This window comes from Salvia hispanica, chromosome 1 (genome assembly GCF_029641045.1).
Source record: "Salvia hispanica isolate PSC_SH4W2 chromosome 1, Shi_PSC_v1, whole genome shotgun sequence".
Classification (NCBI taxonomy): domain Eukaryota; kingdom Viridiplantae; phylum Streptophyta; class Magnoliopsida; order Lamiales; family Lamiaceae; genus Salvia; species Salvia hispanica.
The window spans coordinates 53,509,355-53,536,561 of record NC_142692.1 but is presented as its reverse complement, the minus strand read 5'-3'; the positions used below and the strand labels follow the sequence as shown (position 1 = coordinate 53,536,561).

General features: G+C 34.6%; 2 protein-coding genes and 1 long non-coding RNA gene across 4 annotated transcripts; 1 reads left to right on the top strand and 2 right to left on the bottom strand.

The window, feature by feature from the left end:
* Window positions 1-82: 82 nt before the first annotated feature.
* On the bottom strand, window positions 83-2,248 carry LOC148934142 (uncharacterized). The gene is made up of 4 exons (XR_016130759.1): window positions 2,092-2,248; window positions 1,934-2,014; window positions 812-874; window positions 83-355 (listed from the first exon to the last, which is right to left on the bottom strand). It is a non-coding gene; the product is annotated as an uncharacterized LOC148934142 (long non-coding RNA).
* Window positions 2,249-8,957: 6,709 nt separating this feature from the next.
* LOC148934141 (putative polyamine transporter At1g31830) lies at window positions 8,958-14,310 on the top strand. 2 transcript variants are annotated; one of them, XM_089065812.1, is made up of 2 exons: window positions 8,958-9,185; window positions 12,465-14,310. In XM_089065812.1, exons 1-2 carry the CDS (start codon window positions 9,057-9,059, stop codon window positions 13,914-13,916), a joined length of 1,581 nt encoding a protein of 526 aa, XP_088921938.1. In that variant the 5' UTR covers window positions 8,958-9,056; the 3' UTR covers window positions 13,917-14,310. The 2 variants fall into 2 exon arrangements, with proteins under 2 accessions (XP_088921938.1, XP_088921939.1); XM_089065813.1 differs by lacking the exon at window positions 8,958-9,185 and adding an exon at window positions 11,970-12,127.
* A 693-nt stretch (window positions 14,311-15,003) lies between these two features.
* Window positions 15,004-18,227, bottom strand: LOC148934140 (anamorsin homolog). The gene is made up of 8 exons (XM_089067410.1): window positions 18,073-18,227; window positions 17,706-17,856; window positions 17,069-17,229; window positions 16,897-16,965; window positions 16,517-16,676; window positions 16,305-16,435; window positions 15,601-15,675; window positions 15,004-15,275 (listed from the first exon to the last, which is right to left on the bottom strand). The coding sequence occupies exons 2-8, from the start codon at window positions 17,845-17,847 to the stop codon at window positions 15,237-15,239; spliced, it is 777 nt and encodes a 258-aa protein (XP_088923536.1). The 5' UTR covers window positions 17,848-17,856; window positions 18,073-18,227; the 3' UTR covers window positions 15,004-15,236.
* Between the last annotated feature and the right edge of the window lie 8,980 nt (window positions 18,228-27,207).

Sequence of the window (27,207 nt, the reverse complement as noted above, 5' to 3'; positions counted from 1 at the left end):
ACTACCCAATATATCAGGATCATTGGGTTACGAAAAACCCGCACCATTTGATAAGTCAAAGTAGTGCATAATCAATACCGTATGCTCAATGCTAACCTACATTGATTAAGAAATAAATATTTATCAAGACCTCGCCTTTCAGTAGATAGCCTAAGGCAAGTCTTGCTGTTAGATCCGTTCAGTGCTATACCATTTCAGTAAGGCTTAGAACAATTTTAAAGAAAAGCACCTAGCGGAAGCGTTCAAGACACGGAAAATGCCGAGTATGAAGACACGACATATCCAACAATATTAAGCCAAACATAAATAATCCATGAATTCTGCTCAACATCCTCCACGCCCGTCGTCGCTCAATCTGCACATTAAGAAAAACAAATATGCAGGGCTGAGTACTTGATGCACTCAGTGGACACATGCCAAAATCAGTTTGTCAAGCCATACCGAGTAATCTTGGGGTTTTAAATGAAAAGAACCCAAGTCACTAAAAACATTTTCACATAAATTTCGGTTGCAACCATTTTCCATCCACATCACCATCACCATATCTGAACATACATGACAAGGAACGTGGCCACGAACCAAGTCACTAGACCGGCCAACTCCAAAGAGATAGCGCACGATCTACTGGGTGTACACTAGTCCGAGCAGGGTTTGCGGCCCTACTGGGACCCGAATTCGATTAAACATACATGGCATAGCCACTTCAGATAGGTTCATTCAAACACAAAACATGGCAAGACAAACAATTTTCACCTCCTTTCACATAAAAATAGTATTTAGGACATAGTCCTTATTTAAAACGAAAGCCCACCTCAAAAGCTTAGCTCCTCCACAAACTTCCTGTCCCAACCTCAACAACGTGCAAAATTTCACCCTTTTCGTAATAACATGATATGCAAAAATCAGGCTTTGCAAAAAAGTAAATTAATTTAAAACAATGCATGCATCCTATGTGCGTGTGCTCAAATTATCCTTCATTCTCTCATAGAGAAAATATATACACATATATATAAAGTCCTCATATTTTTTTTATTAAATTCTTCGCCAAGTAAACTGTCCAAAACAATTTCTGTCTACTGCTCAAGCATACAATTAAACTGAAGTAGTCCACTACCAAAAAAATTATTTAGTCTAACAACAAAAGTAATAAACTAAATAAAGTGAATTAATATCCATAAATTCTCACATCACTACACGTATTTACTCCCCTTCCAACACTAACTCTTTTTTTTTTCACAAAATTAGTCTAAGATAAGAATATCAATCAAAAACTGAGGGATACTCCCACATCACACGTCTACCTTATAGGAATCAATTCTTCTCTTCTAGTTCTCAAAGAACAAAACAATACAGTACTCCCTATTTATTTAATTATTACTCCAGCCACCTACACGTCTCTCTCTCTCTCAAATTTTATCGCAAAACAGCAACTTCCTCTCTGTCAAAAATTCACCAAAACAGTAGAAACAGAGTTCCCACCTCTTCTTCCTCTCCTTCAATCTCACTCTCTCTTTCTCTCTGTCATCTTCTACGATTCACCAAGACAGAAAAGATCCCAACTCTCCTATCTCCTTCTTCACTCCCTCGCAACAAGGAACCACAAACGAACATCTCTCCTTTCCCCGTCTTCGGTCACTGTCGCAGCGCCGCTACTCCCAACGCTAAGTCCCTCTCCCCTTTTCCCAAATCTAAAATTTTTATTATTTGTAATTGTTTGATTTCAGTTATTAATGGGCCGACAAAATTTGCAGAACTAAGATTGGAAGAGAAATCAAGAGAACAAGTTTAAAGTTTGCAACTTTATCAAGAACGAATCATTCAAAATTTCCAGAAATTCAACAAGAAGTCTTAAGTTCGTTTTTGTGAACTACTATGATTATGTGAACAATGTCATGGAATTGAATGCAGAGACTTTCAGAAATTATGTATATACCTTCCGGAAGAGGAAAAACTTGCAGAAGAGAGTATTGAAAAATCACAACTCTCTTGGTTTCTCCTTGGTTTCTCCTTCAAACTGTGATGTCGAGAATTTGTGTTATGGAATCAAAAGTATGGAGATTTTTTGTATTCATGGAATGGGGGAGAATTTACCTTTGTGGAAGAGATGAAACTGCGTTGGGACTCTTAGATTTTAAATGTGGATTTTATGGAATGGAGTTGCAGAATATATGTAGCCTAAGTTGATGGAGCTTTAGTTGGAGATTTATTAGGGAGTTGAGATGTGGCCATGTGGTGGAAACCGTGTGGTGATGGGGTTGGGGGAAAATATATTGACCAGGTAATTGACTACAGATTAGGTTAAGAAGTTGATTTTTGGGCTTCTCAAAATTAGTCCCAACTAAAAGAAATAAAAAGGCTAGAACAAGACAGATAAAAGTAATAGGCCCAAATATTTGATTTAGAATATTTGTGGTGTTTTTATTTTAGTACTTTGGTGTTATTCCAAGTACTTGTAAACAGACGTCCAATTTTCCCATCGATGAATCTCACGTCAATCTCATCGACTACTTTCACCACACGATTAACCAACAACAATTCACACATTAACTATTTCCAATCGCAACCAATCAAAACAAATACGGTATTTTACTCGAGGTCTATCACTCGTTCGTTCATAAAACAAAAATCTTAACATAAAAAGGTAATAATAAAAGCGGGTATTACACATTTTCAAGTGTCCATCGAGGTTTTAACTTTAGAAAGACCCGAGGCACCAAAATATATTCTTTATCAAATATCACGGTCGCGCAACCATTTTTTCACATCGACGTTTACCATATCCTCATTCTACATGACAAGGAATGCGGCCAATCCAGGTCACTAGACCGGCCGACCCGTACGCCAGCACTCGGTCTAACATTGGTGTACACTAATCCAAGTAGAGTTTGTGGCTCTACAATGATCCGAATTCGATTAAATCAATAGTGGCATAGCCACGAGGGATAGGCACGACAAAACAAATCAAGGCATGATAACACATATTTCATTCTCATCAATATCAGTTTAGGACAATGTCCTTATTTTACAAGAAAGCCCACCTCGTCGGCTTAGCTCGAAAGTATTCTCTTCTCCTCGTTTATCACGCTGAGAGCGCGAAGTATCACCTTTGAATTAGGCGTATCACAAATCAGTTTCAATCATTGATTTCAAAATCATGCATGTTCCCATGTTTCCTTTTTTTTCCCATTGATAAATCTTTAATATCATCATCCAAAATCAAGGTATGATTAGCATATCGTTTTTATTCAAATAACCACTCCAAATTCACCATTAAATCGTGCCACGCGTGAGTGTTCCACACACACAACACACGCACACACCGCACACATGCACGCACGCCGAGGCGTGCACGCACACGCATACACGGCCACACCCACACACACATCCATGCATCCCAAAATTCATCAATTTATTTCCCCTTCACTCAATCTAAATGCATGTGGACTCAAGAACAGCGATTAATCGGTAGAAGAAGAGGAGATCAAAATTAAAGTACCTTTTTCCAAAAGACAATCGGTAGAAACAAGTTATAGCCTTGATTCTTCAATAAACTCTTGAATTTCAACTTGAATTCTTCTCAATTGATGAAGAAATCTTGGAGAAAAGATGAAGAAAATTTGGAGAGAGTGGGGAGAGAGTGAGAGACGGTTTTTGATAGTGGGAGGAGGCGAGATTTATGATCTAGGGTTTTGGTCTTCTCTCTTATTTATAGAGTGCCAAAATAATATCCAATAATTAAATAAATCAAGATTTGGAAGATTTGTTGGTTGGATGTTGGCGTGAAGTAGAGAGAAATAAGGGGGATTCGAAAATTATAGGCTATTTAATTAGCCTATAATTAAATTCAAATATTTCACGGAGTAGAATATTATATCACGGAGCAAGAATATATAATTAAATCTCCCCAAATAATAGGAAAAGTGGCGTGACTTTTGATTCCTTAGAAGGAATTTAATATAAATCCTAATTAAATTAGGATATGGCAATATCTTCTTAGATATGGCAAGATATGGTAGGATAGTCTAGCATATTTATATTTATTCATGGAATAGGATAAATAAGAGATCAAATAATATAATAAATAATTTCTCCCTCCCTTCTAGATGAGATTTTCGAAAATCTCATGGATATCAAAGGTGGTGTTTTCGAAAATCCCATGATGGAATTAACGTATAATTGGACTTTGGATTTAATTTGGATAATCATCCCAAACAAATAATTAAATCCAAGAAAAATAGGATTTTTCTTCTCCAAATAAAAAATAGGAGAGACCGAAAATTCCACATGCTTAAATAATGCTCCTATTTAATTCTCACTCATCCCTTAGGAAAATAATCCACCACAATTATATTACTCCGCATCAAATATTCACACCAAATCAATCATTTCTTTACTTCCTCTTCTTTTTCTCAACGCATTGACCTTTCAACGGCCACGTCATATTTTCCACATCTTTGACTATTCAATAGCCACGTCATAATTTCAACATGTTGACTATTCAACTCAATCTCAATTCTCATACGCAATTAGGTCACAAAGACACCATGTAATGAATCACTCATCAATTAATTCGCATATCATAGCATTTAAGGCATTTAATGCAAAAATTTTATAACCCGAAAATTAGGGTTTGAAAAAGTGGTGCGTTACATATACCACACTAATGTCATCTTATTTCAGTAAGGCTTAGAAATATGCGGACTGACATTGCAACCTTTCTCGATGGATAGTCAAATTCCATCTAGGTTGTGAAATTCATCTTTTTCTTTGTTTAGAACTGACCGTATTACCTTAAAGTGGACGACGCCCACAACCGGTCTACTAAAACAAAGACTTAGACTTTGTTAAGTTAACTTATACATTTAAACATGCATTAACATCCATTAAATGTAAAACATAACAACATTATGAAAAAATAATCTGTTTTATTTATTGGAAAATAAAATAGGAGTTTTACAGTATTCAATCACTCGAAACGTGATTTCTAGTATACAAACTCTAACACGACGATTGTCAACGGTTGCTTCGTCTTCACGAAACAGTCCACGATTTTCCCGGTATGCTAGGCAGCATTGACTGCATGCATTGGAAGTGGAAGAATTGCCCGACTGCTTGGAGGGCCACAAAGGAGGCGGCCCAATGCTTATCCTTGAAGCGGTCGCCGACTACCGCCTATGGATTTGACATGCATATTTCGGTGTTGCCGGATCCAACAACGACTTGAACGTGTTATATTCTTCACCACTCTTCGATGATGTTTTGAATGGTGTAGCACCGGCGATCGACTTCACCGTCAACGGAAATGCATACCACATGGGTTACTATCTCGCCGATGGTATCTACCCAAGGTGGTCGACTTTTGTGAAGTCGTTCAGCAATCCACAAGAGCAAAGACGGATTCTTTTTGCGCAGCGTCAAGAGTCTGCTCGGAAAGATGTCGAAAGAGCTTTTGGTGTCCTTCAAGGCCGATTCAACATTGTGAAGTCCCCTTCTCGGCTTTGGTACGTAAAGAATATCGCCGACATCATGTACACGTGTATTATCTTGCACAACATGATTATAGCTGACGAAGGACCGATGGCGGCTAACTTTTACGACGAGGATGAAGCCGAAAGCTCAACCGCGAGGTCTCTCCCACGCCGAGGTGTGCATACGACGGTGAACGAGGGGATGGAAAGAAGACACACAATGCGCGATACAAGAGCCCACACTGAGCTACAAAAAGATCTAATCAATCACATTTGGGCGAAATTCGGCAACGAGTAGTGTAATTTTTAATTTTTAGGATTTTAATTGTGTAATTTTTAATTTTTAGGATTTTAATTATGTAATTTTTAATTATTTTGTAATTTGTAATAGTATTTTGGGTATTTTTAATGCATTTTAATATTGTGGAATGTTTTTATTTAAACTGAATAATAGAATGGTGGGACCCTTGAGCTTGTCCTTAGTTAAGAGCACGGATGTGGGTGTTGTGCTCTTAGCTAAGGACAAGCAGTAAAAGTGGGTCCGGACCCACTTCCGTGCTCTTAGCTAAGAGCACGGACGGGGATGCTCTTAAGTAAATCTTTAATGATATTCTTTTTCTAATACTTACGCCTTTTATGCTTTTGTTGTCAAATGAATTTCATCTGTATAAAAATTTAATGTATGACTTTAACTTGAATGTTAATTTAAAATTATAATTAAATTTAATTTGTATGTGAATATTTTATTTTTAATATACTTTTTGTTTTAATTAAATTTTCAAAATGATTTAATTACATAATATTATAGATAATAAGATATGAATAAATTAAAAAATAGGACGTACGAATAATTGAGAGAATGGATTACGGGTTATGGGTTTATTTCTTAAATTAGAACCGAAAGACATAAATAGTGCAGTGAATCAATGATTTTAATAATATGATGATTCTGGATGGCTTAATGTAAGAAACTAAATGCAATATATTATTATTATACATGGTTACATGGATACAAATATTAAACCGGTTTGAACACGAGACGTTAACTCAAGAGTTTTTTGGTACGCGTTCAGGAATTGTAATTAAATGTAAACTCTAAATTTATACAAACTCCAAACTGTAATCTGGATCGTTAGAAAATATGAACAGATGACAAAAAAATAGTAATAAAAAATTTCAATACAGTGTCAACAGTTAATGTTGTGTTGATATTGGGTTTGACATTTTCTGTTGCTACTAATTTCCCATCTATAGATATTTTTTAACGATCCCAGATCATAGTTTAGAATTTGTACAATATATGAGTTTGCATTTTATCACTACCCTACCATGTCATATGTACATCCACGACTAACTTTGACTACACCTTATAAGTTATAAGGAATTGACCTGCACTTCATAATATAATCGTGTTATAAATATAGATATAATTTTCTCCATCTTCTAAAAATAGGGATTTTGAGATTAACATGAATCTTATTATGAAATTAAATAAATAAAGTATTATTAGTCAATACTGGATCTCACCTTATCAGAGTATAGATCATAATGTGTGATAAAATAATTTTAAAAATGAAAAGTGCATTAATTTAGTGGTACACATTAAAATTTTTGTAAGGGAGAATGCAGTGTGTGGAATAACATTGCTATTAATACCATCTCCAATCATACTCCATAAAATGAGTTTTGGTGTAAAAATCTTCTCCAATCATACACCAAACTCAAACCCAATTGTGGTGTTTTTGGTGAAACAACACCAAATATGGTGTTACTGCAAAAATTTTGTGAGACAAAAATCTAAAAATGGCGTAAATTTTGAATTTGGTGTAAATGGTTGAAGTAAAATTACTTTTTGGTATGCGTATACTAAAAAATGAGTTTGAGTTTGGTGTAAATGGTTGGAGATGGTCTGTGATATAGAGTTATTTTTGTTTGTTGAGTAATTTCTAAAGTAGACATATTAGTGTGATTATGTTAAAAAAAAAAAAAAAGAGACATGGGCTAGTGCGCTAGTTACTTATCTCAATTGTCAAATTCATTTTTTGAAATTGTGGAGCTAATAGTAATTATGGTGTCATTTTTCATTTCCCTTTTTTTTGGCTCATCACTATAATTAAATTTCAACACACGCGTGCTCACTTTGTAGCATTTTTCTCTCTTTCCTGAATATTTATCTTCTTTAAAGGAACAATTGGATTCATTACTAGCATACTTTTAATCAACAATTCCACCTACTTTTTTTTTCCTTATCTTTTGTATATTCAAGCACCAATGTTCATATCATTTCTTTCTACTTTCGGTTACAAAATACAAGGGTGTTATGGGCCCTGTACTACTTCTTTATAAATACAATTGTCCATTTTGCTTCAAAGGGTTTGTAGAAAATAAAAACATTAATTTACGTTTTCCTTAAAAAAAATCAATTTTGATTTATGTCTTGTTTGACATAACTTGTAAAAGAAATGTTAGGTCAACCCATTAAATCCTTAGATGAATTATAGTTTAATTGAAGTGCATTCTTTTTTATTGTGTTTGTTTTATGCTTTTCCTTTCAAATTAACAAATGCTGAAATCGGGGATACAAAATACGACGCACCTTCAAAAAGTCGTCCACCAAAATTAAACTGTAAAATCGAAAGATAATAAATATGGATCGCTCTTATATAGATGAAACATGATAATTACTAAATCAATATGGATAAGATTTTAACCGCTAACTCAACATTCTGCCTTCAGATTATCCCTATTAGTTATGTATAACAGAATTTATTTTATAAAAAGTGATAGTGATATTTTTGGTTAATGTTGGATTTTGGTGGACGAACTTATGTGATTATGAAGGCATAATTAACCTTAATAGATTAAAATATTCTTCATATTATGTTGCCTTTTTCATGAAAAAGGAAAAAGAAACCTAGTGTCCTATTAGCTGTTAGATTTTCCACATTGGTTGAGGAGCTTAGTTTCACGATATGATTAATTTTCAAGTTTGTTTCCTTTTTCTGAAAAAGAAATACACTCTCTTTGTTCAACTATAAGTAACTTGAACTTTTTTTTTTTTAGTCTGAGTCATTTTTTTTTAGCAAAATATTATATGATTTTTTTTTTATATTTTATTAATTTTTGTACTTTATTTTTTAGTTCACGTACTTCTCTAGCGGGTTCTTTCTCTCTTACGTTATTCTCTCCAGTTTACTCTCTAAAATTATCTTAAATCTTATGTTAAAAAGCAGCCTCTGATTATAACTTGACATATAAACTAAATAAAATTGGGGTTGGATTGGGGCACTAAGCAGGAGATGCCGTGCATGTTAATTAATACAGTATTAAAAAATAGAAAGAATTAAGCCTCTCATTCACAACAATCATTACAATCATATCTTCTTTACTTCCAATGTCTCTCCACTCCCCCCATACCAAGATACTGCATTTCTTTGACTATATACAAAAATGAGAAATCGTAAAAATATTATGGGAATTTTGTATATATATTTACCTCTGCTCTGCATGATATATCTTCAACATATTCTTACACCACTTCTCTCTCTCTCTCACTAACCAAGGTTTGGTTTTTTCCTGACCAACCCAATGGCACAAAGTGGAGAACAAAAAAACTGCAGTTCGGGTTCAGGTTCGGGCCCTGAAACAGAGGCTCGGAAATCAACTGGCGATGCAACAGTTGCTCAAACTAAAACCTCACAGATTCTGGTGGCCGAGGTAATTAATTTTTGACATATTTAAGTTCATGCATATATACATGTCATGTTACATATATGTAGTTCATATATAGTTTCTTTCCCTTTTGTGTTTTTTTGCAAGCGTTACATTAAATCCGTTAAAAAATTCTACTAGTATATGCATATAATTTTATTATTATATGGGTAGTTCGTTATTTATTTCGCCGATTCGAAGACGGTGGACACGTTTTGCATCACAATCTTGTAAAATACACTTGCATAATTTTAAAGTTCGACTATTTAATTTCACGTGTTGTTGTATCGATTTAATCGACGAAATATATGTGGAGTGTATAACATCAAATTATCCAAAACAAATTACAAGTATTATACAAATCATTGTAGAACACACAAGGTTATATGTTTTCGATGTATAACACTTATTATACGTTATCAGCTACAATAAATTATTTGCTCTAACATCAATTAAATGTTCTTATTTAAACCATTTACTACATATCTAACATTATATTTATATTTAATTCGCCATAACAAAGCATGAGATTGTAGGATTATAGAAGATCTAAAAAAGTCGGATGTTTCACTAATTCGAGGGGTCCCAACTAGTAATTAAATTGCACACTTTTGACACAATTAATGTAGTGTTTCAAGATTAGTTGAAATTATCATAGGTTGTATGCCTTATATAGTTATATGCCTCCCATAATCCTAACACGAAACGAAAGGATGCATTATATGGCTTAAGTATATTATATTTAAATATTGAGTACGATAATTTCAACATTAATTATTATTAGCAGCTTTCAATTTTGCAAGTTGTGGGAGTTGGTCATCACTTTTTTATTTAACACGTCTATAATTATGTCCCCAACATATCGCATGTGTATCATTTAAGACGGAGGGTCATTCTTGTTACTTACCAACGACTTTCATTTCAAAATTTATTTTATTTTTCATAAAATGGCTGGGGTCTTATTAGTTTGAAATAAAATTTTTGGTTTGTTTACACACGTTTATTTGTGTCGTTGTACTTGTTAAGAATATTGTAGTTTACACAAAATTTAACATTATATCTTATCTTTTGCATCAAACTTGAATTAAATATAAATTGAATACTAAACACATCAAGTACATACAAAACAAGTACTACAAATTACAATACATGAAATAGATACATAGTATAGTATTACTACTTTTAGCTCAATGGTTTCCTTTTTAAAAGATCGCATAACGATAAATTTGAATCTGAGATCGTTGGTCTTAGCAATAAATATTTTACCGCTAGGCCAATACTCGCATGCTTCCACTTCTAACAACATATCGATTTTATTAAATATTGTTGAAAAAATTCACACAGAAATGGTAAATTTAATAGGAATTTCCGTTATGGTAAATGTTAAAACAAAAGTCTACTTTTTTAATTTAAATGAGTATAGACAGTATAGTAAGTAGTGTGCAATTTATAAGTTATAGGAGCTAATTTAACATTTTTAGGTATTTAAAGTAAGTGGATATGTCTCAATATAATAATATAATACCACGTGGACATAGCATGAAATGTAGTCATATATAATAATGACACTCGAGTGATTTTAAATGATTGAATATAAAATAATTATATGTTGTCTCACGCTTATGCTAATTATTACTATTGGAAGGGTTCAATGAGACCAGGCGTGTGAGTGCTTATCATTATCTTAAAGTTCCATTAGCACATCTTTTGCACATTTCTTAGGCTAAAAGAAACACGTTCGGAATATTCTAACTTAAAAATAAGTAATACTGCATGTAATACACAATAGAAAAAGCCCTTGAAACTCGCACAATAAAATATGTCATAGAATAGTTGGGGATTTTCAACATAGTCTTTTCTTACTTATTTGATTATTTGGTCGGAAGAAATTTCGGTAAATTGGATTTAAAAGAGCTTAAATAGATAAAAGAAAATATACTTACATTTTAAATTTACATATGATTTTTAATATAATCAAATAAGACTAGCAACGCATGAAAAAAAAATAGTATGAGTGATCATACTAGAATTGTCACTGGGTTGAACCATTTTGCAAACTCAGGCATAGAATTGTCAACTGGGTTGGACCATTTTGCAAACTCAGGCATATGCCCATCTGAAGCCAAACCCAAGCCAGGATCGGCACGGAGCTGATCTATAATATGCTCATTATATATATTTCCTCCGGCCCTAATTAATTGACATCGTTTGACTTGGGACGAGTTTGAAGAAATATAGTGGAAAGTAGGTGAAAAAAAGTTAGTGGAATATGAGAACTACTTTTATATATTAATTTTATAATAAAATGTGAGTGAAATAAGTTAATGGAATGTGAAGTTTATTACCAAAAATAGTAAAAAAATAAAGATGTTAATTAATTGGAGGACGGACAAAAAAGAAAATTAGTGCTAATTAATGGGAAAGGGGGGAGTAATTAAATTTTTTTAATATAATTAAGTAATTAACCATTAATAGCTCATTTCTCGATCTATGTGTATCATCCTTACGACGACGGGTCATACTAATCTTCTTTATTTCTAATTTTATCGGACGTTTTCAAAGAGACTTAACCACTAAGGCCTCCGTTTGATAGTCGATTAGGGATTTGCCATTCTAAATTAATAAGATATAAATTATTTAGTTTTGTAGGAATAAGTTGACATGATCACATAACATGTAACATACCAACATAAAGAAATTAAATAGTCATTGGTATGATATGAATAAGTAAGCCCAAAAAGTAGTTGGCAAAGTAAGCATTAAGGCCACATATATGAAGCATGCTTAACACATGCCAGAAATACGTGCGTGGCAGTTAAAACAGAAATGAAATTGAAAATCCAATGATCGAAAACACACACACACGCACTCCACTTCAAGAATGCTCGTCAACAACAAATTCAATCACAAATCTGCAACATTTTAGGAGGTGTTCAGTTTCAATTAGAGTGAGTCAATCGTCTGCTACAGATTCCGTTTCCACCTCTGCATGTTTCATTTCCTTCGCTGCTACTATCATATACTGCTAATTCGATTTAACCTCGTTTTATAGATCTCGCCAATTTTCACACCTAATTTCCCGATTTTATGTGCTAGGGTTTTGTGTTTAGTGTTCGCGCTGCTCAATTCTCATTTTTCTGTTGCCGATTTAGTGGAATTGATGATGGATGGATCCTAGTTTAATTTGTTCATTTACTGCCTTGACTAAACCTATTTTTTTTTGGTAAAATTATTGATCGATCGATCTCAATTAAATTTAAGATGATATTTGGAAATTGAATACAGAAATTGAAGGGGAGAGGAGGTGAGCAAGCTTCGATTGAAATGGGTGAATACAATGGTGCTGATTATATTGGCATCAATGAAGCTCCTTCTCCTAGGGCACATCACGGCAAGAAAGTCTCATTGTTGCCCCTTGTTTTCCTCATTTTCTATGAGGTCTCGGGCGGGCCGTTTGGCGTGGAGGATAGTGTGAGGGCAGCTGGTCCGCTCCTCGCTCTCGCAGGGTTTTTGATATTCCCATTCATTTGGAGTGTTCCAGAAGCCCTGATAACTGCTGAGATGGGCACAATGTTTCCTGAAAATGGTGGATATGTGGTTTGGGTGTCGTCTGCTCTGGGGCCGTTTTGGGGGTTTCAGCAAGGGTGGATGAAATGGCTGAGTGGGGTGATTGACAATGCCCTATATCCTGTGCTGTTTCTTGATTATCTGAAATCGGGGATCCCTGCTTTAGCCGGGGGTCTGCCTAGGGTTGTAGCGGTGTTGGCATTGACGATTGCCTTGACTTACATGAACTATAGGGGTTTAACCATTGTGGGGTGGGTTGCTGTGGTGCTCGGGGTGTTCTCCATTCTCCCCTTTGTGGTGATGGGGTTTATCTCAATCCCGGAGCTGAAGCCTGAGAGATGGTTAGTCGTGGATCTTCACAATGTGAACTGGAATTTGTATCTCAACACCCTCTTTTGGAATTTGAATTATTGGGACTCAATTAGCACTCTTGCTGGGGAAGTAGATAACCCGAAGAAAACTCTGCCGAAAGCTCTGTTTTATGCTTTAATCCTTGTTGTTCTTGGATATTTCTTTCCTCTGTTGATTGGCACCGGAGCTGTCCCTCTGCAACGCGATGTGTGGGCTGATGGTTACTTCTCTGAGATAGCGAAGATGCTAGGAGGAGTGTGGTTGACAGTGTGGATTCAGGGCGCTGCAGCCATGTCAAATATGGGGATGTTTGTGACTGAGATGAGCAGCGACTCGTTTCAGCTTCTTGGCATGGCTGAAAGAGGGATGCTCCCAGAGTTCTTTGCTAGGAGATCTCGTCATGGAACACCACTCGTTGGTATACTGTTCTCAGCTTCTGGGGTGCTTCTACTCTCATGGTTGAGCTTCCAAGAGATAGTAGCTGCTGAGAATTTCTTGTACTGCTTTGGAATGTTGCTGGAGTTTGTGGCATTCGTGCGTCTCAGGATTATAGCCCCGGATGCCCCTCGTCCTTACAAGATCCCAGGTGGGACACTCGGGGCCATCCTGATGTGCATTCCACCAACCTTGCTAATCTGTGTGGTTTTGGCTCTCTCTTCCCTCAAAGTGATGATTGTTAGCCTCGTAGCCATTATGCTCGGCCTTACACTTTACCCTTGCTTGAAGCACTGCGAAAACAAGAGGTGGCTTCGATTTTCTGTAAGTTCGGATCTTCCAGATATTCATGGTGCTGCTCGCGAGGATGAGACTTTGATATAGGCTTCATTCCGGCTTTTCATCCAATAGACCACTTGAGTTGCCCGGGGTGTAAATAGCGCTTGTGTCTTCCTTTGTAGCTTCTTCTCCGTTTGCTTCCTGCCTCATTCAGCTCAACTCAGCTCTATACAACAGTAAATGGATGAGACGTAGAAGGTGACTTTCTTTGCGTAGCTATCTCGGTTTTCTAGTGCAGATCCTTAACTTTAGAAGGGGAAGGTGTTGGATTAATGAAGGAAGGATATGTTTTAATCTTTGGTTATGGTTAGGATTCTTGGTGAATTATCCTTCACCAAGAGAATGATGTTTGTTCCAACGAACTATGGTTGCAAATAGCTGCAGATCTCACTGTTGTGTGTAACGGATTGTTGTATGAATGAGTTTCTCTCCATTTTAATACATTCACAATCATTAGGAAATCAAAGCTGATGTGCCAACCAAAAATAATTATATTAACAATCAGATGTCATCCAATCACACTAAAAACGAATAACATTTTAAAAATATTTTTTTAAATAATATTTTGTAGGTATTTTTCCTCTTTTTAAACATGGACTCTCCTCTCTTTTTATCTCTTACCCTCGCTTCCCTTTCTTTTTTGTGTTAGGATAGGAGGGGGAAGAAGGGGGAGGGAAGAGATTCCAATTTCATACGGGGTAACTGCGATTAATCTATATATTACCATAGTAGGTTATAGTAGGTTTATGTTAAAATAACACCTCTTAAAGTGACATTGTGACACCATATATACAATAATATTATAAACGTTATATTATAAAAGCTACACAACAATTTGTATATTGTTGTATAGCGTGTTGGATATTATTGGCTGATAAAAATTGCTGTATAGTGTATAAAATATTACTGGCCGTATTTTTTAGGTTTTTTTTTTGCCACATGACAGCTTATTATTCGACCACGTGTACAAATGGTTTGCTAGGAATGGTGGTAGGTGTTATTTTAAGAGGTGGTGACTCCCTAACACTCCCTTACCATAGTATTTAACATTCTATCTTCATATTGCTATGATTTATTTTCCTTTTTTATAGAATATTTCTTTGTATTCCCATATACTATATTTGCATCAATATAATCAAAATCAATGACAAAAACATCATTAAAAATCCAAGTCATACAAGACAAAGCCTGCTTAATCTACTCTATTACTCAAAAACATATTAAAGAAAAAAATTCATAACAAGACCCCAAAGAGGACCACAGTTCATTCAATCTAACCCACAGCAGACAATCACATGGCTAATTAGTAATGAACCAAAAAACACTTGTATACCAACATGGATCCTCATTCCAGCCTCTTCATGGTTAAATGTCGGAAGCAAGGAAGTTTCCGGACAACGCAACCTACCAAAGATGTAGATATCTCAGTAACTCATTATCAATAAAAGTGCCGTACACAGATTTATGAAAAATTTGTTTAGTGGAACATCACCAGAAGGCCAAACACAAGAACCAGACTAATTTTTCACAAGACTGTCACCCAACTCAGACCAAGTTCTTACTGCAGATCCTAGCCCATCAGATTGAGACCCCACAAAAACCCCCAATATAGGATGAAGTTTTAAGAGGAACCGATCTATCATGCTCTACTATGTCTCTAATTGTTTTACAAGCATACATCCACATGCATAAATACCAAGTCCTCATAATTTTATTGCACATCACATACCTTCTCGCCAAGCTTAAATTTTGGAAGACCCTTGTAAGGGCATGTAGAACACCGAAAAGCATCACCAAGACCACACTGTACAAAAAGAAATGCCCATCAAGTAAAATTACATGTTACTGAGCAGAGTTTAACAAACAAGATAAGACAAATGAAGTGTAACATTCAGCTATGATGAGACTCTTGGCAGGAATAGTAAAAATCGATGGATATTCGACATATTATACATGTTCCACCTAAAAGCAATAATTAGGAATAGGCAAATCTTAGTGCAGTGTCTTGGAAACTAATTTACCTATCAAGTTGATGCCACACATTATGCTAATAAGTGAATCAAGTACTATAAAACCTTTCCAGAGAAAGCATGAAACATATGACTTATAAAAACAATTTTTCTGGACATAATGTTAAAAAAAATCCAGACTTCAAAGATTAATATTCGTAAACACTATTAGCAGGAAATTTAATTATTTCTTTCTATCTTCCTTCACTGGAACATGGCCTAAATTAAATGCCTGTCATGGTACTTATTCAACTGCGCTTCTACACAAAAAGAAAACTTCAAAATCCTGTGGGCATCTAGCCAAGGCTAGAAAGGGTTGCAATTTTCCTTAATGCCCAAATCTAACATGGTCAATCTTAATAACAACCAAAATCAGGAAGCAGCAAAACAATGGATTTGCATAGTCACATGTAATTCAACATACATTTCCACAAGCAGATTGAGGATTATTAATCTGGTCCATAGTAAGCCCAAGCTTCACTTTTTGCTCCTCTTCAGCTCTTCCACAGCTGCAGTTTTTGCAAGCTTTCCTTGTGATTCCAACTTCACAATCACCTATTGAGAAGCACTATGATGTCATCAATTGTCACATTCAACTATGCATAGAACTATAAACAAATAAAGATGAAGACTAACTCGAGGGCAATTGGGGTTTTTTCAAATCCTCTTCAGTAAGAAGACTATCCTCATCAATCAAATCCTCATCATCATTAATTTGAACTTTTGGTAGAACTTGGGAAGTCTTTTTTAGGGCAAACGAAGATCCAATCTTCCATGACGGCTTCTTACACTTTACCTGTCCATGTAAAATACAGTAAATTAATTCTGAGGATCTACAAGTATAAAGTAACATTTAAACTCAAAAAAATAAAATAAAAAAATAATAATAATATTGAACAATATAAACAAATGGAACAAGCCATAAGGGAAAAGCACAAAACAACATCGACCCAGATTCCAAAAAAGATATAAATATGAGAACATGAAGTCAAGCAAGGGTATAGGGAGAAACACACCCCAAAAGACTCCCTATCTAAGTCCAGGAATCCAGCAAGAAACAAATTGCGTTCCAGAGAAGAGTTTTTCTGCAGGACAATCCAAGTATAATCGTCAAATATGCTTAACATAGAAAAACCTTTTGATAACTACATCTCTACCACGAACAAAACGTATAAACTAACAAACTACCATTTGTTCCACAGAAGTTTGGGAATCCAAATAAAAAAGGACAGTTCCACCAGGTTTTAAAACTCTGGAGATATTCCCAAGCAACTGATCACTATGAAACTCCAATGTTTTACAGAGTGATACAACATCAACTATCGATGAAGACTCCAGTGATGTCAGACCTGCCAACAGATATAAAAAGAACACAAAAATAAATAAAGTGAGCTGCCATGAAAAAACATTGAAATGGAAACACATTCGAAGTAAAAAAACAACCAAAGCTTCTATTCCTTCAGAAATAGTATGATTTTTATGCAGGTGAAGAGAATTTAATCTAGTAATAAACTGGAGAACTCTTCTATGGCATTTTAAATCCACAGCACCAACACTAGAGTCATCAATACAGTTGGTAGACAGACTCCAAATCGTTAATTAACACAATGTTATCAACCAGATAACTGTATTATATTCTCCAACATCAAGAATAGATGACCTATACTACAAGTTGACAACATATACTGATATTCATATGCAAAGAACCAACTTTATTAAGAAATTTTTCAGTAGAGGATTCAATGATACATTGATAAGACATTTCTTCAATACAATATACTACTATACCTAAATTAAGAAGAATTAAAAAGCGACAACAACTTACTGTCTGAGGTAGCTTGAGTGATGATCAAAGGATCCACCTCTACAACTTCTTCTTCCTTCCTCAGCTTCTTAATTGCATCGGAGATTGCGGAAATCGACACAGCGACTTGATCCGTGATCACCAACAATTTATCCTGCCCCATTTTCGTTCCCTGCACCAAAAATACCCGAACGTAAACAGATCAACTGCTAGAAAACAACGAAAATAGGTTTTGAAAATGATAGGCGCACAAAAGCATGAACACATAGGTAAAATCAAACAGAAATTCAGCACATAAAGGGGGGAAATCGCGAGGCAACTAGTCTAAACAATTAGTGGCAATTGAAACCAAAGCAGAAGAGGATTAATTGGAATCGCAAGCTCACACCAGGAAATACGAGCTCCAGAAGCAATTGGCGGTAGCAGGAAAATGGATTATCGGTGAAATTTCTCAAATGGTGATGAAAAGAAGATGGTTTTTGCCGGCTGTGTTTAAATATTTTTGGGAGTTTTCAGTTTTAGGGTCTCTCCGCCACCGACTTACTTAGATTTCAAAGTCGCATTTATACTGGATTTATGTGTAACGCTAGTCGCATTTATTTAATATCTTAAACACGTTATGTCATTTTAACTAAAATCAATCGAGTATTTAATTGATTAACAAATCGACCCCATGTAAACTAAATTTGATCTTATAGGGAGTAATAGTTTATCTAAATTTCAACTGTGAAAGATAGTGATTATTTATTTATTTATCCATTTTGGTGGATTTTTTTTATATGAAATGTGAGTCTATTGTGTTCACGTCGCCATTTCTATTAGTCTCTCTGTGAGATAACTGATTTCCTATTTTTTACTGTATTAGAATGCTTCAGATTATGATACTTTTATTATTTTGGCAAAAAATTACTATTATTTTATTCTGTTATATTATTCCCCTTTGTATTTTATTTTCTTTTATTTCACTCTTTTATTTTCTCTACTTTGTTTAACTAAACATCAATTTTTTATTTTCGGACCCATCACATATTTTGAGACAGTACAAGCGTTTTTTTAAAATGAAATTATTAATAATGTATAGGGTAGTGATAAATGTGCATAATAATTATATGTACTGGTGAACAAACATAACATTCAATTCCAAAAAAGAGAGATATAAAACGTGCCAAACATCAAAATATAAATAATTAAGTGTCCCCCGAAAAAATATGTACTGATAAAATTACCTTATAACGAAAATTCATCCAGTATTGGATGTCTATTTGAATCAATTTCTAGTTTAATTTAGAAAAAATGATCACCGTTTTCCATGAAAAAAGATAAAAAATAAAAATTATGGATTCAACTGCCATATTGATTAATAAAAGGTGCAAAGTCTTAAGTTCCGTTTGAAATGTTACTCTCCCTCCATTTCATAAAAATAGCAAATCTTAGAATATTATATGTTCATTTAACTTTTGATCCCTCTATCCCTGCCATTTTATACTTGATTTATAACATAATGTGTTCTTTTTATATTTTGTTCATTAAAAGGCACATATATGTGTTTATACTTAACTATCATGTGATTTACGCAGTTTAAACTAATTAAGAAGTAGCCACAACATCTTTGATTATTTATCATAAAATTCGTATTCAATGTTAAAGATCAAAATTTTCAAATAAAATAAAATTCATTTACATACTAATTTTATGCGAATATAGTAATGCGATATGTTGAAATTTGCATAAATACAATCTCATCAAAAGTAAAACAAACATGGAAGGAATAAAAAGACATAAATTTGCATCAACTTCGAAGTAAGGATTATTTTGTGAAAGTGTCTCCATAGTGAACCTTCCTTGTTTAGCGACCATGAAAGTGTCATATTATACATAGCTTCAACGAACGACCATAACAAATTATGCCTATACAGTCAAAAAATGGTGAGCATGATGGCAATTTATCATTACAAATTACAAGTTTAAATATTAGAAACGAAGATGATGTATCTAGAAAGTCAACGTTTAAGTAGCCAAACTCTAGATATTTTACTTATAGGAGTAGTACTTTATAGTTAGCAGGCATCATCAATGGAGCGAAACTTTAAATCTAGAAGGATGCAGCCAAAGCAAATATGATGCCCTAAAATTTTATAGACGAAAACTTTGATCACGAGAGATTGTTTTTGAGAGCTTTTGTGCAAAGTGCCATAATTTGGCCGGTAAATGGTAACCTCAAATTATCGGTGCTCCATCCTCTTGTACTAACATTTAGCATAACTGATTCTTGTAGGAACGAGACTTTTTTTTTAACTCATGAATCATGATCATAATATATACTATTTGGATAATTTTTATATACATATATACTTAAGCAATCGAGTGCACTCCCCATGTATTCAAATTTATAGAGTTTTGAGTCGCCATCAGTTCGAGTAGCTCTAGTATATATTATTATTTACATAGATTGAAAGAAGGAAAATGATCATGTCATAAAAAACAAAACCTAAACTTTGTACAACACAAAATTATGGTCATCCAAAGGCAGGACCTTATTAAAACCTTCATGGTAAAAACTAAAAACACTAAGAAGGAAAAAGAGTATTTGTGTAACAAAAGATACGATTAAAGAAGAAAAATACATATCACAATCCCAAATTCAATATAAAAAAAGTAAAACAAACAGAAAGACATAAATTGCATTAGAACGGGTACTAGCGAAGTTTAAGTTGGGGATTATGTTGGGATATGGATCTCCAAACTGAACCTTCCTTCTCCTTTCCATATGTTTTTACTAGCTCTGTTGAATAACTGGTATCCAACTGCAAAGACGAGGAGACCTTACGCAGCAGGCGATGCGGCAGCTTCTTCAAACTCTTACAAAAAGTGATGGATAATTGTGTGAGACATGGCATGATGGAGATGTTGCAGATTCTTCTTCTTCCTCCGTTATGTCCTCCCACTCCTCCCATTCGTAGCTGCACTGAAATGAAAGTTGGTTGAGTTTAGGAAATGCTACAACAACATTATCACACGAAGATTCTATTCCTAAAAACTCCCTTCCTAGCAACTTCAACTACCCTACTTTCCAAATATCAAGACTTTCCAAATAGGTTAGTTTCCCTATAGCCGGCGGCAATGAAGACACCTCACTCAAATACTTCAGACGAATCTGTTTTATAAAGTTGAGGGGCGATGACATTAAATGCGGAAGCCAGGAGCCCTTATATTCCTTGATTTCCAGTTTCTTTAACGTGTGATGGGGCACGATGGCTTCTACTATCTCCATCCACACCGATGATGATAATGACCGCTCCTTTTCATTCATCCAACCCATGAAATGGATATCGAGATTTTCGAGATTTTGAAGGAGTATCTTTGGTTGCGTTTTTCGAGCATCCTCAACCAATTCCACCATTTCACTCATACTACTAAAGTGGATTTCCAATGGTAGAGATTTAGGAAGAAAACGGTACAAAATTTTCAGGCACCCCAGCTTGTTGCATTGACTTCCTACTTTGAATACGCGTACTTTTAGTGCATGAAGATTACTTAACTCACCTAATGCTTCAGGCAAATAGTTGATATAGTGTCTTCAATCTCCAATATTTGAAGTTCAACCAAACTACAAATGCTCTCTAGTAACCCCTTTAATTTATAATTCCTAGTTAAGTTAAGACGTTTTAACTTAACCAAATTCCCAATCTCTTTATGAATTTCTTTTAGAGAGCAGTATGCTAAAGAAAGATATCGCAATTCAACCAAATTATATATGCTCTCTGGTAACTCCTCTAATTCCTCATTATATCTTAAGTCAAGTTGTCTCAACTGCACTAAATTCCCAATTCCTCTACAAATCTCTTTTAGAGTGCAACCTGTTAAGGAAAGAGTTTGCAATTCAATCAAACGGCTAATGCTCTCTGGTAGCTCCCTTAATTTTTTATTCCAATTTAAATCAAGTCGTCTTAACTGAACCAAATTTTCAATCTCTCGTGGAACCTCTATCAGATCGCACGCTGACAAGAGAAGAGTTTGCAAGAAATAAAGCCTACATACGATTTCGAGGCTATCCTTTGATAATGGAGAGAAACTAAGATCCAACCATCTCAAGTGAATCAGTGTTTCCATTCCCACTGGAGGAAAGTTCATCTCAATTTGCAACACCCTGAGACTTTTCATGCAATCACAAAATTGACAACTTTTTTCTCTCTCATCAAAAGGATCCATATTCCCACTCTAGACTACGATATTTTTGGACATGAGAAGCCAACGAAGGTTCACAAGCTTGACAACTTCTCTCTTTTTCATCATTCTTTCTAAGAAATAGAGCAAAATCATGTATTCATGCATTTTACACCATTCTACTTGCTCACCGGACTCACTTAGCTCAATATCTTGAAACAAAGAACGCATTGCTAAATTCCTCAAGTACTCTCGTCCTTCAAGTTCCACTTCACTAATTCCACAAATAGATCCCAGATAACCTTGCGTCATCCACTCTTCTATCAGAGTCTCCGCATTAATTCGGTGATCTTTAGGATAGACAGCACAATATGAAAAACAACGCTTAAGGGCTGGGGACAATTCATTGTAGCTTAAAACCAAACTAGTTTTAACACCTGTGCTATGCACAGGACAAAAAATAGGACGAAAGATTTTTAAATTATGAAGATATATTAACTTAAATAAAGAATATGGAGTAAATAAGTATAAAAATATATTTAGAACTAATCAAAATATGTATTTGTAATATTATAAACAACAACAAAAAAATATTTGTACAATTGTACTTCTCTCAAGCCACTCTCAATGAAACATTTCATATTATCACACCATTAATTGTATTTTATTTTAATATTTGATATGAGTGTAGTATAAAATAAAAGAAATAACAAAAGAGGAGATGTGTGGATGAAATAGAATAAGTCATACAAATAAAGAAAAATGGAATACCACTATTTACAAAAGAATTAAAAAAAAGCAAACTATTTGAACGAATAAATAGTTCACCAGTTTCGATTAACAAAATCAACTCAATTATAACTATGTGTACTTCTAGTAATTCAAATATAAATATATTTATAAATTATATATATTGAATATAAATATATTTATAAATTATATATCTTGAATATAAATATACATTTATAAGTAATTTCAACATATTTAATTAAACTAATATATTATATATAAAATTGTATATTACTATACACAACAACAATTAATGTTATGTAATATTGTTCTTTGTTTGATAATGATATTAATTTAGTTTCATTTGATATCATTATTTATTGGTGTTTCATAATTACTTAGTTTAGCCACATTTGAATTCAATATAAATATATTTCAAAATTATGAGAAGTAAAAAGAATAGAAATATGAGTAAATAAGAAACAATTCAATCTATACAACACTTAATAATTACACTATGATTTAGATTCCTATACAATCTAAGTATAGAACAATTAAATGGAGTGAGGCACATTATAATTTTTTTATCTAACCTTTTGCAATATATTTTTCTTAGTTATTTATGTTTAATTAAATAAAATATGGGTTATAAATTAGTTAGTATTTGTACTTGGACATGCAGAACGAATTCGTATGAGTATGCTTCCTATACGTCTAAACAAAAGAAAAACAATTAAATAATTTATAGCCCAAACAATGTGCCCAACAACTAAATAGGCGTGAAACCCTATTATTTCAAAATCACGTTTAAGATTAGATAGGCAGCGGCGCCTCTGTCACTATTGGTCTCACTGTTCTCCGCTGGCAGTGGCGTTGTCGGCCGCCTATCGTATCTCTTTCTCTTCTTCTCGCGGTTCCACTCTCGGCCACCGGCTTGAGGACTCCTCCACGCTACCCAACCGACGTCGCTGGTCATCAGCCCCTCTCTCTCGTAACTCTACTAAATTATAATTTTATGATATATAAAATATAACACTAAAATTAAACTCTATTCGATTGAAAAGATTATCAAATTTCCAAAATTATATACTACTAAAATCTAAATCATAGAATCTAACATAAGCCCAATAGCCCAAATAGCAACAAAAACCAATACTCATCAAACTCTAATAAATGACTATGGTTTTAACCGGGTTCCATATTTCATTTCCTTCTCTCTCGCCGCCTCCCCTCACCCGCCTGCACAGCCGCGTCGCCTGCGAGCGATCTCGGCGCTTCCCTCCTTCCCTCATTTCCTTTTCTCTTCCCTCTAATCGGTGGAATAGCTGAACGCCGCCGCCAGACACCACCTCAGTTCCGCATACCCACTAAACACCAGTCTCTCGCTCGCTGCCTCTCTCCCTAGCCGCCTCGCTGCCTTCCTCCCTAGCCTGCACAGTCGTGTCGCCGGCGGGCGACGCCGGCGCTTCCTCTATCTCTTTCCTCTCTTCTCACCTTTCTCTCTCATCTCTCTCTCTTTTTTTACGCCACAGCCACTGCTGCCGTCTGCTTCGACGCCGACGATGATAGTTGTGACTTGGAGCTGTCGCCGACTGCAATAAAAAAACCAGACAATTAGTCTTCTAAAATGGATATTCAATTAATGGTGTGGGTATATATTATTGTTTATTCTTATTTGAGAAGTCATTATTGCTCAATAGAAGCTGCCTTTTTTCTATCCAATGATTGTCATTTTTCAAAATGATCAAAAGGATATGCAAAATAGTTTCACATTTTCCCTCCAAAAAGGATAAAATTGTCTTTTCACCAAACTGTCACTTTAGATTAGTAAGATGTGGAAAAAGCTTGACTTCCTCGTTATCCAATTCCCATATTTCATTTCTTTCGACATGTCTCCACCCTTCCAAATCCTTGAACTGCAAAAGTCTTCCCAGAACAACTGCAGCAAGAGGCAATCAAGCATCAGTTTGCTCATTATTTCAATCTTCTTTCGTTGTATGTCCCACCCATGAACTTTCTTCAAGTCAATCGAAGATGTTGATTGTACTCGTATGACATCAATTGCAGGCTGAGAGTTGTGCTTAAATTTAAAATCATCTTTCTCCTTTAAAATCTGAGCAGGCTTGATTTTGACATCTTCTACTTTTTTGCCCGTGTCACGACGAACACCAACAGAACATGGAGAGGGAATGAAGGAGCGGCCTATCTTTTGCTTAGGCTTAGTAGAAGCTTCTATCTCATGTTTGAGAAGTGTTCCATTCATCCAAAATGTCATCCATCTCATAAGCAGTGTTTTCGAGCTTCTTCAACCAACTTTTGACGCTTTGTTCCTTAAAACCTCTCTTTTCTGCATCATCCAACACATTTGTGATTGTCTTGAGCTTATCGGAAAGATTGAGAAGCTCCTTCTCCACGCCTCTCACTAGATTGACTTCATACCTAATCCGATCTTCTACAATAGATGCAACTCTCTCCACCATTTGCACAATTATAGCTTCCGTCATTTTTCACTACTACATGTACATAATCGCATTTAATTAAATTTTATTATCTTCTGGGCACATATAATATCTAATTTTAACATAAAATTAATTGAATTTTTTGAAGGATAACAAAATCTCTAACAACTCAATTGTTCGTTAAATGAAAACCATACCATATATTTGACAAACTAGAAAAAGAGATTCATTTTTCTGCTTTTGTTTTCTTTCAACAGAGTTCCAATGACAGAGTTCCAATGACAGAGTGCCAAAAAATTGTTCAACTTTCATTCTCGTGTTTAGGCCTGTCAAATTGGGTACCCGCGGATAACCGATCCGAAATTTTCAGGTACCCGATCCCGAAATTCTTAAAATCCAATACCCGATACCCGACCCGAATTTGATTTCGGATACCCGGATACCCGACTCGGGTATCCAAACCCGAAAAATCGGGTATCCAGTCTCAATTGTGATTTTGATTTTTTTTTTTGAAAATGAACTACAAACATTTAGATTTATTTAATACTCTATTATTTAATTCAAATTTAATACAAAGTTGAAGTACTAATATTCAAGTAAAAATAACTACAAACTTTTAGAAATACAAAATTCTTGTAGTAGCTCGAATTTAAGGGAAAATAACTACAAACTTTTAGGAATACAAAATTCTTGTAGTATTTCGAATTTAAAGAAAATAATTACAAACTTTGAAAAATACAAAATTCATAAGTTATACATATTAACATCTTTCATTCATCCACAATAAGTCAATAACCATCAAAATTCATAAGTTCAAACATTCATCCTTTATAAATATCACAATTCAATAATTCATAAGAATCAAGATCTAACAATAATATCATCAAAAAATTCAAAATTATAAATATCACAATTCAATGAAATTAAAATGTAATTAAAAAAATTAAATTACATATCTTATATGCTAACTATTAAGTATTAATTAAATTATAGTTAAGAAATTAAATTACATTTAATTATAATAAAAATATAATTTATTAATTTTAGAAAATAGATCGGATAAATCAGATAATTCGGGTATACCCGATCGGATATCGGGTAATCCGATACCCGATAATCCAAAATTCTCACTACCCGATCCCGATCCGATACCCGAAAAATTGGGTTTCGGGTATCCAATTATCCGACTTTTTCGGGTTTGGATATCGGGTATCCAATACCCGATATCCATTTTGACAGGCCTACTCATGTTTTTAAATAATTAGCTGGTGTTTTAAAGAATCTTAATTTTGAACATATTCGTCCAAATCTCTGTTTAACTCTTCATTGGTGTTGTACTCGGTGAACTCAAACGGAAGGGATCATCTCATACGTTGCATACTACATTTCCATAAATTTACTTAATTAATTTTCTTTTTTTTTATTTGACCACAAGTGTACGCGCTCCTAACTGCGCTATGACCCGTTGGTAATTAATTTTCTATTTTGTCATCTCATATTTGATAAATACTCGCCCAAATCTCTTTAGGCTCCGTTTGGTACACGGAATTGAAGATGTGGAATTGGAATTGGAATTGGAGCCTTTAATTCTAAATCCACTGTTTGGTATCATAAAAATTTTTGGATTTGAAATTGAATTACAATTCCAAATCCTCCAATCCCACACTTTAATTCCATATAAAAAGAAATGAAATTTCAAGAATTTATTAAATTACACACACAGTGCACACATTCTCACACACACAGTGCATACATTCTTACACACACATTCACACACACTGCACACATTCACACACACAGTGCACACACTACACACACACACACTCATACATTCTTACACACACACTACACACACACACACACATTCTTACATTCTTACACACACACACACACACACTGCACACATTCACACGCGCGCGCACACACACACACTACACACATTCACACGCGCGCGCGTGATACGCCCGGATTTTGCACTGTTTTAAGGTCATTATTTGGTCCGTTTTTGTTATCAAAATCACTCTACATGTCCATTATTTGCATATTCTATACATTTTGGTATTTTGACGTGTTTTGTGAGAAATGTGCATATTTGAGCCGAAAAGGGGAGTAAAAACGCATAGTCTGGAAATCTGGAGTCAGACGGCGACCAGCGACCGCCGGCGCCCGGC